At 39.4% G+C, this 13,027-nt stretch overlaps 1 protein-coding gene across 5 annotated transcripts in view; it reads left to right on the plus strand.

Moving 5' to 3' along the window:
- Positions 1–13,027, plus strand: part of LOC116732693 (phosphatidylinositol-binding clathrin assembly protein) — a 101,562-nt gene that overhangs the window by 69,514 nt on the left and 19,021 nt on the right. For 4 of the 5 annotated variants that reach the window (XM_032583015.1, XM_032583016.1, XM_032583019.1 and 1 more), the window contains 4 exons: positions 725–848; positions 6,312–6,448; positions 8,494–8,594; positions 10,436–10,546. In XM_032583015.1, coding sequence (XP_032438906.1) covers positions 725–848; positions 6,312–6,448; positions 8,494–8,594; positions 10,436–10,546 — 473 coding nt within the window. The remainder of the gene's footprint in view (positions 1–724; positions 849–6,311; positions 6,449–8,493; positions 8,595–10,435; positions 10,547–13,027) is intronic. The other variant, XM_032583020.1, reaches the window with a different exon arrangement.

Consider the following 13,027-nt stretch of genomic DNA (forward strand, 5'->3'; position numbering starts at 1 on the left):
AAATCAATTAATCGTGTGACAAAATGAACTCTAGAATATCCATTTGCATGACTTCTCTTTTCTCTCTCTCTCTTTTTTTTTTTTTTTTACCAAAAACTCAATGACAAAACTCTTTAGTCTCAACTAGCCCTTTTTTTTGAAACACAATTTCATTTACAACCTTCATAGTTGATTTATTTTGGAGTTCTAGTGTTAAATGTTCATCAGTATTTAAAGCTTATTGGTTCTTTCAGAGTGTTTTCTTGCATTATTATGCCATTACCATTATATTACTAGAAAATGGTTTCAATACATTTGAGACCAAATGTACAGACCAATACAGCAATATTATCGTTTATCGCAATAAGTTTTGGGTCGATTTATCGTCCAGCAAATTTTTTTTATTGTGACAGGCCTACTAGTTTCTTGGTATACTAGAAATAAGCAAAACCGGCTCAGAAGTCACTTTTCAGCACAAAATAGGATCTTGTTTTAAGTCAATAATTCCTCAGTAATGATGAGAAAAGTCTTTTACTTATAACATGGAAAAAAAAAAATTTGCCCATGGAATTAGTACTTTTTCATCAATATTAAGTAACTGTCAACTTAAACAAGCCCCTATATCTTGCTGAAAAGTTATTTCAAGTGTACTAAGGCATTTCAGCTAGAAACTAGACCAAAAACACTCAGAGATTTTTCTTTTTTACGAAACACAGTCAAGTTGTATACTTCCTTTTTTTCCCAGAGCATCCACCTTGTCGAGTGCTGTCTCGTCTCTGTCCTCCACCGGCATGTCCTTCAGCCGCATGGATGAGAAGGAGAAGCAGCAGGCCTTGGAGGAGGAGCAGGCCAGGCTGCTGGCTCTCAAGGTAAGATTTTTAGGCCCCGTCACCTCTGAAGGAGGCAGTTAGACTGTGAGATGAAGCAGCCAAGAGGCTCTCAGAAGGAGGTTGAGTACAGACTGATCTGTTCTTTCTCAAGTGACTTCAAGTGGCGTCTTTGCAGCCAGTTCATTGAGTTCTGTGCAGCTGCTTCTTAAGACACAAAAGGCTTTGTAGAATTTTAATCCAGTTCGTCTTTGCTAGTTTTCTTATTTAAGATGGATTCATTATAGACATGCTTATATAAAATATATATGTTCCCTAGAACAGAGACTGAGCTGGACTGTGAATGCATGAGGACGTACTAACCCTAAAAGTATTCAACTTCCCAGGAGTGAATATGGATAGGAAAGTAGGCATCTTCTAAAACTTGAGAATATCCTAACGAAACTTGGATAGCTTTACATTTGAAGTTATTAAATGTCATTGGAGTTCTTATTTGTAGGGTTTGTTTTAGATTTTGTGGACAGGATACAGTTTCCACTCTAAAAAAGTTTACAAATCCCTCCTCCCATCTGCAGATAGTTAAAAATGCACCCAGATTTCAGACCTGATCACTCATGTTTAGCTGTAAAAACTGAAGCTATGCGCTGATTCAACATCGTTTCTCTTTAGCTCCAAAGATGATGACTTCAGTTTTGTTTCTGTCCAGATGGAGAAAGTTATGGCACATCCACATATTTATTTGTTCTTAGCATCTGTTGAGACCTCGGATGGGTTCAGAAACTCCTGGTGACATTGTAATGTAGAGCTGTGTATCATCTGTGTAGCTATGGTAGCTAATCTTATTACTTTTTGTAACCTTAGCTTGGCCTGTCACAAAAAGCAATAAATCAATCGATCACATGATAAATTGAAATGAGCTCAATCATTTCCTTTTGCATGATTTATGATTTTCTCTCTTTTCTCTCTCTTTTTATTTAAAAATAGATGACAAAAGTCTTCAGTCTGGTGCTTTGGTCTCAACTAGCGACTTTGTTTACAGAGACTTCATCATTCATTTTATTTGTCATTTTGTTTATTTTGGATGTTTAACATGTATTCCGCCTCCAGTGTTAAATATTCATTAGAATTTAAAGTTTATCGATCTTTGAGAATGTGTTCTTGGGTTATTATGCCATTATCATTGATAATGGTCTCAAAACAACAATATTATCGTTTATTGCAATAACTTCCAAGAAAAGTTAATGTCCAGCAAAATCTGTTATTGTGACAGGCCTAACCTGAGCTAGCGGGAGCTATGTAGATGTTAAACAGAAAGTTGTCCCAGTATTGAACCTTGTGGTACACCAAATGTGACTTCTAGCCATTCCAATGAGAAGTTACCTATTGACACAAAGAAGTTCCTGTTTGTTACAGAAGATTCAAACCAATTACTGTAAGTCACCAGTAGAGGTGTTGAAGGGCTGTGCATATTTGTTTTTTTTTATCTTTGTACCCACACAGCATGCTTTGGTCAGCTTCCACTAGCAGAATTTGACGTGGCGGCCATCTTGTTAAGGAAAATGAGAAGAGATCCGGACAGTTAAACTGCGTAAGAGAAGATGTGTCGATGCAGAAGTCGGAACAATCAGTATGAACCTGCAAACATTTCCACATCGTAGCTTCACTTGGCCAGTGGTTCGTCCCCCACTCCCCCATCTTTGACATCTCGACTCCAGTTGCAAAATAAAGGCCAAAAGGCTTCAGTGGTAGCGGGGCCATGCAATTGAAAAGTCAAGTATAAAATGTGTTGGCATTTTTCACTCAAGCCCTGGGAGTCCTGCCTTGCAGCAAACTGTAATTGACTGAGAGCTCAGTGGGAACTACAATTCAGGCACACATAGCAGCATCTGCTGTGTGTGTGTATACAAGCTTTGTTTCACGCGTAGCTCGCTTACACCTCGTAAGAAAATGTTGCAGTTTACTTAGTAGCGCTGCCCCTCTGTCTGTAAACCCCCTACAAGCCTCTTGTGTGTACGAATCATGTGAGATTATGCACAGCTAGCGTTGCCTCACTGTCTCGGTGCGTTTGATTGGATTATATTTCTCTGTTTACTCTGTGCCCTTGGTTTGTCCCGCTTCTATCGAGATGCGGCGAGTTGTTTTTCTTTTTTTTTGTTTGTTGTTGTTTTTGTTTTTTTTTATTTAGAAAGAAGAGGTGAGATTAAGTGAGAACATAGTTCAATAAGAGAGCTGGGGAGAGGTCGGGAGGGGTCATCCAAAACCTTCCAGTCCAGCTGTCTGCGCTCTCTGGTGTCCATATGGGTTCAACGCGCACATACAAAAACACTTCCACGCTCAGCTACTGTCCAGCTGGGGCTTCAGCCCAAACAATACCAGCAGTTGGCTCCATTTTTTTTTTTTTTTTCCTCCCCTCACTACTCTGTTGGAATAGAAATGAGAAGGAGGCTGGTACAGCAGGAGATTCTGTTTTATTAATCCGCTCTGGATCCTTTTAAAGGCGGCAGAGGTTGTAAGGTGACTTGGAACATTTCTTAACCTTAAAGTTGTGCACTGAATTAAAACCTCCGTCTGGCCTTGTGTAAATAAGCCACATAAAGGCGCTTTGAGGAGCTGTGTTTTCACTCCGACTGCAGTCATCCATACCAATAACCGGCCTGACTGCTCTACTGGAAATTGCCTCATTCGTTGGGCAAACAGTATGTTTTTTGGGGGGGATAATCTCCCACAGTGAATTTCCTGACGGGGGGGGGGAAAAAACTAGTACATTGATCTCTGCAGGGCAAATTAAAAGGTCTGGTGTGTTAGATACCCCGACAGTGTATGAAATACAACAAGAAAATGAGAATGAATGATGTGAATTATTCAGTTCTTCCAGGATGCTGGAAGGACGCAAAAATGGACTGATTTTTGCATCATCCTTTTTTCAGCCTTATTTTTTACCATAATGTGGCCTTACAAGAACGTTGAAATTGTTGCAAATAATCTTCCCCCCCAAAAAAGGCAGGATTTCGACAAGGTTAATATTCAAAGTACAAATAACACTTTCAAGTACTTTCTTGAAATATCACAAATAACATCATGTCCTGAGTAAGCTATCAAAAATTATTTCATATTGATTATTCAAGTTAACATGAGCTGCATAAACAGTAGAAGGAAATCATACAGAACATAAAAAAAACACACTTGCTTTCATCTTACTCGCTCGCCTTTCAAGAAACGTCATCAAACAGGAAGTTAAATTATAGGACGCTAAGTGGATTGGTCAAAATTCAGCCAAGTTACAGTGATTGGTCAGAAAAAGTGGAAATACAGAAAACATTAAAGCAATTGGTTAGATTTGCGCAAAAATTGCGAATAATGAGTGAATTTGTATTTATTGCTTAGCACCATACTACGTTAAAGACATGTTGTTGTTGTTATTATATTGGATCAACCTTCCAGACCATTCAGATCTTCTGGTTCTAGTCTACTCTGCATCTCCAGAACCAGAATTTATGCTTCTCTACTCTGAAACAAACTTCCAGAAAACTGCAGGGTTGCCGAAACACTGACTTTATTTAGATTGAGGCTTAAAACCCCACCTGTTTAGAGTTGCGTTTGATTAGTAGTAAGCGGAACAGAGGTCAATGAATATTTGCTTGATGATTTTGATGATGGCGTTTGACAAAATGTAATGCTTATTGCTTGTTTCATAATTGGCAACTGTGTGATGTTTTTATGATGTAAATCACTTTGAACTGCCTTGTTGCTGAAATATCCAATGCAAAAAAACTTTGCTTGACTTAATGTGTGATTGCAACTTCCTTCAAAGACCCATCATTAGCCTGCATAATGTCAAATTTTTCAAAACTTACCCTGCCTTACCTCACCATTCACTTTCAACCCATAGGTTAATACTCTAAAACCACAACCACATCATAAACGTAGATTATGGCTTGATATAAGTGCTGATCTCGGACCAGAAAGTTGCATAACATTTTGATATTTTCCCACTGTTTCCTCCCCTGTGCCTTTTTCCTGAGATCAGTCCGGAAGCTTCCAATCGTTTCCCCGGCCGTCTTGCAGACGTTAGCAGCGTTGTGCTGCAGTTTGAGCCTAATGGAAACGGCCCCTGCTGTTTTTGTCACGTCATTCTTCACATCTATTGACTTCCGTCACCTTGACTCAGCACAATGAGCTTATATTAAAATGCAGAATGTTTCGTTTTTTTGTTGTTGTAGCTGTAGCAGTGGACGGGCTTTGCTGATTTGTGTATATGTCACTAGAGGGAAGTAAACTCTATTCTCAGCAGCACCTGGGTCTTGACAGAACAGGGTCGGATACGACATGAAAAGAACTAGGAAGGTCCATGTACGCTCTATAAATTATTTTTTTTAAAAGGACTAATTAGTTTTAAAATCCCTGTATTCTGAATCCTAAACCCTGATAGCAGCATTTCTAGAAACCTTTGAGGCTGCTCCTTGGCTTTTGTAGGAATACTAAAAGCCAAACTTGCACCCAAAGAAAGCTGTCTAGCTTTTTACATTGTGTCTCTGCATTACAAGGCATCAATGTCCGACAATATCATCTGCCCACTTTGACACAGATGAGTTGTTATCGTTAGTTACACAGAGTGTCCACGCATCCTAAAAAGCCTTAAATTCATTAAAATAATGTATGCCTTAAGTACGTTAATCTCAGGCCTTAACAGTGACAGGACTGTTTATTCTCGCATGTTCTTGTTTATGTAGTTTTTTTTCATGGGACTTTTCTGTCAGACAAGAGCTTGAGTCTTGTGCCAAAATCTTTATTGTGTTCTGTGGCTTCAGGTGGTTCACACCTACAGTGGTTCACTAGCGGCAAATGTGCAATTACCAGCTAGCTGCCCTAGCAAGGGTAAATTTGGCCTTGCAAGAAATGACGAGGTTATACTAGTTATCTAGCTAGCAAGTGTATATTTGCTGCTATTTACCAGTTGCTAGCTAGCTGTTTGTCAAGCCCTTCTCTCTTAATAGATACAAACAACAAGGATATATTATCAAGGGCAAATAGACCCTTGCTAGCTAGCCAAGACAACTTTATTTATACGCAATTTTAAACAGCAAAACTGGCCAAAGCGCTGAACAATAATCATATAAAAACAACAAAAGAAATTAAACAATAACATAAAATATGTAAAACACAACTGGATAAATAAAATGACCACTCTCATACCGAGTGAAAAACCAGTGAAAAGTAGCTAGCTAGCCAGTTATCTATCTAGCAATGCTTTTCCTCATCATGCAAGTTCCACAGTGGTCAACCACCCCCAATATTTAGTTTTTGGTCTTAAATTTCAATCAAGTTGTCATTAAGAAGGTCTTAAAGTCTTAAATGTGACTTGTTAGCCTATTAAAAACAATTTATTTATCTCTGTACCCATTTTCAAATGAATCCAGAACACCCTAGTCTCTCCTCAAGCTGTGCTGGGGTCCTCGCTTCTCTCACGTTTGACATCTGTGCCTTTTTTTTTTTTTTTTTGTCCAGGACCAGCGCCTGAAGGAGATCAGCATGCAGACTCCACCCTCCGCCTCCCCCAGCAGCCAGTCGGTCGGCAGCGCCAACAACAACAACCACATCTCTCACACCCCAGAGTTGTTTGGCTCCGTGCTGAATGCAAACAGGTGCACAAACATAAGCAGACACGGTCAAAAATCTGCTCACGCCGTTCAGCATCCGTCATGGTAGACGTTGACCCAAATATTTCTAAAGGAATGTGTTCAGGAATTCAACAGATGAGCAGCAGTTTTTCATCCCAGTTTGGGTTGTTTAAGTGAAAGAAAAGTCCAGATCAGGAATCTGCTGCCATCTTTTCTGCAGTCTAGATTCGACATAATGAACCACATGGAATTTCTTATGTAACATCAGAAACGCCTTGTAAAATCAGATAGAAAGGCTTTGTGGACTATTCTTGTGTTATCCATCTGCAAAGTGTCTGCTATTCAGGGGCATCTCTATAAATTATAATATGATCAAAGCCCTGTCATTTCAGTAGTTATATTAAAATCTGAGAATCATTTAGGGTTATAACACACAGCAATATTTTAACACAGCAGTATGTAAAGTTGACTTTTTTGAGTTTTAAATCATGCTGTTATGTTATTCCTCATTATGAACATATCTGGAGCTGCAGTTGCTAAGAATCCAAACTTCCGCGTTAAAGAGCTGCCCTTAAACCCAACTTCCCCAATCATCTCCTTCAGACTAGCCAGCAGCAATTAGCAAACACCTGGTAGAACTGTGCATCTGCTGAGGTCATTATATGAGCTCCTTCTCAATGCTGGTAAAAACATTGTTAAAGGGTTAATGGAGGAACCATGTTGTGACGACTTCCTGAAGGCGGAGCCTCAGAAAGAGCTGGAGCTTCTTAAAGAGACAGAGGCCCATATTCAAGGCGTTAAATTACAAAGTAAAATTTCTTTTACGTTATGTTTGATATATACAGCATTTTCATAACAACTGATAACATAGTTACTTGATTGTTCTATAAAATGATACCATGTGAATGGAAAACATATAATACTGTCGCTTTTAAGCATTTTTTTTCCATTTAGTTTTGATGATTGTGGCTTACAGGAAGCTCAACATTCAGTTTTTTACAAAGTTACAGTATTGTGCACAACTAACAAAAACCGCCTTTCACTACAGTATGTCCATGTACCGTTCCGTTCAGTCATTGGACTCCGTACTTGGTCAGGTTTTCTTTCACTTAAATTACATTTCTTGTTTTGTTTTGTATTTGAAATATGCCTGTAATAGTCTTTTGAGTTGAATAGCTAATATTTACATGAATAGGGGGCAGACTTTATAAGTTTATATTCATATTAAGTGAATGAAATAAAAAGTAAAATGAAATTAAATGAAATTTGATGCACCTGTATCTGCCAGACGTTTTCCTTCCACTTAGCTTTCCATCAGGATGTTTGAAAGAGCACTCTGCAGGCAACTGGTGTCTTAAGCAGTAAACCTTTGTGGCTTGCCTTCATATAAATGAATAGAAATGTATCACTATCTCTACATAAAAATAGGATTTTTTTCCTTTTTGAACTGAATCACCACATCAAACTAACTTTTTACGGTTTGATATTGTCCTGTAGTTAACTTTAATATGCGTGTGAACTGGCACAATTGGGGTCGGGATGTCATTATTTAGCAAGAGTTTGTCAAGAGAGGAAAATGTTCTTCCTACGATGTTTTAAAAAAAATCCTGAAAGCTGTCTTCACAGTTCAGTGTTGATCAGCAAAACTCCGAACCCTGAGATGAGATCTCGTCTGCTTACATGTCAGTTTTCGTTCTGAAGCCCAGAAATCTTTCCCCGACTCCTTCCCAGGAAATGGATAAAGTATTTGGATTTAATAATCGGAGCAGAATTTACACACTGTGAATTTACTGCCGCTAACTGCTTTATTGCTCAGGGGGAAGATTTTATAGCCCTGCAGAGAGCGGGGATTAATCTTGATCTGTGATAAACGAACATTTTTAGTGGCGACTTTAGCTATTTATGCTCAGTTGATTAAATATTAATACTCACTGTCTCCTTTTATTTGTCCACTCGGGTTTGGTTTTTTTTGGTGTTTTTTTGTGGTTGATATTTTGATTTATTTTTTTTCTGTCCTTTCCCTTTCTCACTTCCTCGCCTCTCCCTCCCCCCTCCGGTTTGCTCCTCAGCGTCCCCAACCTGAACAGCGACCTGTTTGATCTTCAGCCGGCCTTCATCCCCGCCGTGCAGAGCACTCCTTCCATCTCCAACGCCAACAGTGCCTGGGGAGGTAAGCTTTCATCTCCCTTCCGTATTTATCGGCACCCCAAGACAAAAAGATTCAACTGTTTCCCTATAAATAAGCGCGCTTGGCTTTGTAATAATAACTCCTGCGATTGTGGTTCCACACTTCAAAATGGCGCGAAGAACCAATCGTGGTTGTCGTGTCGTTTTCCGCTGAAACCCGGGCGTATATTAGCTGTGCCTTGCGTGTTTCTGAGCTGACATTTTCAGCTCGCTATCAGCCATCTTGAATCAGAGTGTAGCACAGTGATGCATCTGGAAGCTCTGGCGGTGTGGAGTATTAAAGGCTTTGTGTCACAGGATTACCGCCGGAGCCGTTTGGTAAATTCGCTCAGCCAGATTTCAAAAGCCTGAGTTGCTTGTAAGCGACAGCCGTCGTCGTTGTCGGTGGGTCTGACTTCACAGCTTCCAGTCCACTGTTGTTTTTCTCTACAACGATACAACAGAGAGCGCTATCAAACGGCTGCTCAGGGGATCAGTTCCAGTAAATGGACTGATTTGTTAAAATGTGCAGGAGCTGCATTGTTGTTTTGCTGTCAGCTGTTTGGTCATCCAACAGGACCCAACATTATCTCCTCTAAACATTTTATTGGTGGTTTATTGATCACAGGGTTCCTACACCATCTGGGATTTGATTAGAAATGTTTCTTTCCCTAAAAACACATGGAATAAGGCAATAAGAGGAGAGAATATCAGCATTTCCATCCACTGACCAATATTTATGCCATCCGTCTTGTGTTGCATCCGTCCATCCGTTTATCTGTCCATTCATGAATCTCTTTTTTTCCATCCACCTACCTATTTTTTGTTCATTTATATGTTCATCCTTTTGTCTACCTGTATTTTTTATGCCTCCACAGGTCTGTCGCAATAATCAATTAATCAATTAATCGCATGATAAATTAAAACGAGCTCAATCATTTTAATTTGCGTCTTTTATCGTTTTTCTCTTTCTACCAAAAACTGGGTAGTAATAGTTTTCAGTCTGGTGCTTTGGTCTCAAATATGAATTATTTTAAAGGATAATTGTGTTTACAGAGATTTCATGATCTGTTTTATTTCTTGTTTCTGTTGTTTTTATTTTGTTCATTTATTTTTAATATTTAAAATGTCTTCCATCTCCTTTGTTAAAAGTTTACTCATCTTTGAGAATGTGCCTTGTTATTATTATGCCTTTGCCATTATATTACTTGAAAATTGCCTCAAAAGAGCAATATTATCACATCGTCCAGCAAAATTCATTCATGGCTACCATCCATTCGTCTTTTCGTCCATCTATCCATCCATTATTTTCAGAATCATAAATTCAGAATTCATAATAAATCTTCCAGAAGTTTAAAGAATCCTGAGACTGAACCCAGTTTGTTGGTGCAACGACATTAAAATAAGAGTTTTTACACACAAAAGAAAATGTCAGACAGTGCTGTTCAATAAGAGTTTTATTCTTTCCCTGGGAGACTCACAAATATCTTTTTTGTTGTTGTGCAGCGTTCTGTTCAGATAATGACATTTCTCCCCACAGTGAACACACACTCGGGTGCATCAATAGATTTCCTCATGAACAGGCTTTGCTTTGAAACCTTCGGCAGCCTGCACAGAATCCTAAATTTCAAAGCGACGACAGTGGAAGAGCGGCGTCCAGGTTCCTAAATCTAACGGGATTAGATTAGCAGGAGGTTCGGGAATCCTCCCTACAGCGTAGCCACAACATTGTTTCCCTATAAAACTCGTCCTGGTTGCATCTCCCGCAGCGTCCTTAGTGAAAGTTTGTGGGATAAAGCTGGTCCAGGACAGCCTTACTCAGTCGTATTTAACTGCATTCCTCAGGACTGGAGAGCCAGGCGCTGCAGCAGTCCACCCCGGCCATGAGTGTAGATTTCGATGCCGTGTTCGGGAATAAGGCCACACCCAGTAACAACGGCCCACAACCTGCAGCCGGTAAACAGCCCCTCGCTCTGTCCGACTGTCCGGACAGGGAAGTGACTAAAACCCTTTGGCTTTGATGGCAGCGCGCCAGAGCTCTGGACTAACCCTCTGATTAGTTTCAGCAATCTGTGTCTGCTCTGGGGATTGGCTTTTGTTTTTTTGCTTTCTAACTCTGCTTCATGTTGTGTTTTTTTGTTGTTGTTGTTATCTAATAATGATCTCTACCACAGAGACGGAAACCACAAGGTCTTGGTATCTGCAAACTTCAAATTCAGTGGAATCTGTCTTACATTTCCTCCTTCTGGCTTACTTTATTTTATTCTCTCGGCAACTGATGTAATCAATCTGTCTTTGAGCTCTATAAAATGGACATCCTGCATTATATTTTCAACTGCTAAACCTTCAGATTAGGTCACTTTGTGACCATTGTGTAACTTTGTTTAACCGTTTTCCCTCTTCACAGGTGAGGATCAACTTCCACGCAGTGTTTTTGTTGTGCTTTTGAAACTTCTTTGAATTTCATCACATACACTAACTACGACTTCAGTTTGTGTGGATGTTGCGTAACATGCCACCACAAAGTAGAGCATAACTGTGCAGTGGAGTGAACATCATGGAAGGGAAGTTAATACCGTACATCAACCTGAACCAATCGTTTCCATAGTCATGTGTTATAGACGATCCAGTCAAACTCCAGACCTAGATCTAGTTGAGCCTTAAACATTGGCTTTCCGGGACACGTTCCACTAATTTGACAAACATTTTGGTCTTTGTGTGAAAATCTGGTAGAGAAAAAACCTGAAAGACTTGAAGGTGAAACTGTATTTTGTTGGACAACTTTGCAGGGTGTCTGCGCATCCTAAAAAAGTCTTTAATTCGTGTATCTAAAATGAAGTCCTTAAAATGTCTTAAACTTGTTCTTTAAAAATGTAAGGTGACCTTAAATAAGTTAACCAAAGGTCTAATATTCTGTCCTGGCATACATATTCTATGTAGATAATTTTTTTTCTTGAGGGACTTTACTGTCAGTCAAAAGTTTGAGTCACGCTACCAGCTAATAAACCATTGCTAACTAGCTATCTAGCTAGGTTTATTGTGTTTATCAACGTTTGTCTTCGCCATTGACTCACTTCTACTGCCAACCCACTCAAGGATAGATGCACTCTGTGCATAAAAGGCAACCTGGGGTTAAGGTTGTAGAGAGAATAATAAAATATAAAAAGAAATTCCTTAAATTTCTATGCAACACAGCTCTTACATTTCTTTCATAATGGTCTTAAAAAGTCCTAAATTCGAGTTGGTGAAACCACAACTTTGGAACCAAACCATGTATCTTTGTCCTTTCACAATAAAATTACAAACCGCCTTGTGTTGCTCCGGCGCTTAAAATCTTGATAAAATACATTGAGTTTTGTGGTTATAACTTGACAAAACGTTAAAAAAAATGACAACAAAAGCAAAAGCTCGAGAAACACATTTGCAAGGCAGTGCAAGTAAAGTTTCACTCTTGCTGCCATTTTAGAGATGAACTTATTTCCTGTCTTCTCGTTGTTGAGCAGTTTTTCACAACAGCAGCGCCCATCTGTCACAGCCCCCATGTGGAAATTTCGACTGATAATTTATGAAATTTCTCAACTAACTTGAAAAAAGTTATCTATTTTTATGAAATAGAAATGTTAGAGAGGAATTTGGATAAAAATCTTTTTTTTAAAAAGCATCTTCTAAGTCATTTTTCGATTTTTTCCGCCTCCTCTGACCTTGTGTTTAGACCCAACAATCGGGAGGCTTTTCCGTCCAGACTGGTTCTGTGTTTGGAGGGATTCTTTTCTACTAATAAAGCTTGTGTTGAAACGACCAATAAACCATCTGGGCAAACCGACCACATCTCCCAAAAATCACTCTGTCTCCAGCTGCTCCACATGTGCACCGATGTTTGCATGCACACACACACACACGCACGCCGACGTATCTGTATGTTTGTAAATGTGTCCATTCACACGTCCTCCATCGTTTCCCTCTCCTCCGTCTGCCTGCTTCTTCTCGTCTGTTGTGTTTTGTTGTCATTCACACCGTTGCCACCTTCCTCCTCCTCTTCCTCATGTCTCTGCCTCCTTTCATTTCGTCTTCACCTCGCCGTCTCCTCATCACACATCACAAGGCAAGAATCACCCAGGCAACTCGGGTCCATCTGCTTCCCCTCCGACTCCTCGCTTTTAAAATAAAGAAATCCTTTTTTTTTTCTCCCCCTCCTCCTTCGCACGTTTTGCTGCAGCGGTTTTTCTTTTTAATATTCCCTACTTAACTGCTGCATTTTTTTGTTTTCGTTCTCTCTGATTGGTTAATAAATGAGGCGCCAGCTTCTCTATTCAAATTTGTAGATTTCATTAATTTTAATAAAAAAAACGTCCTGCCTTTTTTTTTGTTTCCCATCTCATCCTCATAATTGTTTCTTCTGTATTTATCAGCAGTGTCTGATTTTTAGGTTTTAACTCT

This window comes from Xiphophorus hellerii, chromosome 14, assembly GCF_003331165.1.
Source record: "Xiphophorus hellerii strain 12219 chromosome 14, Xiphophorus_hellerii-4.1, whole genome shotgun sequence".
Classification (NCBI taxonomy): domain Eukaryota; kingdom Metazoa; phylum Chordata; class Actinopteri; order Cyprinodontiformes; family Poeciliidae; genus Xiphophorus; species Xiphophorus hellerii.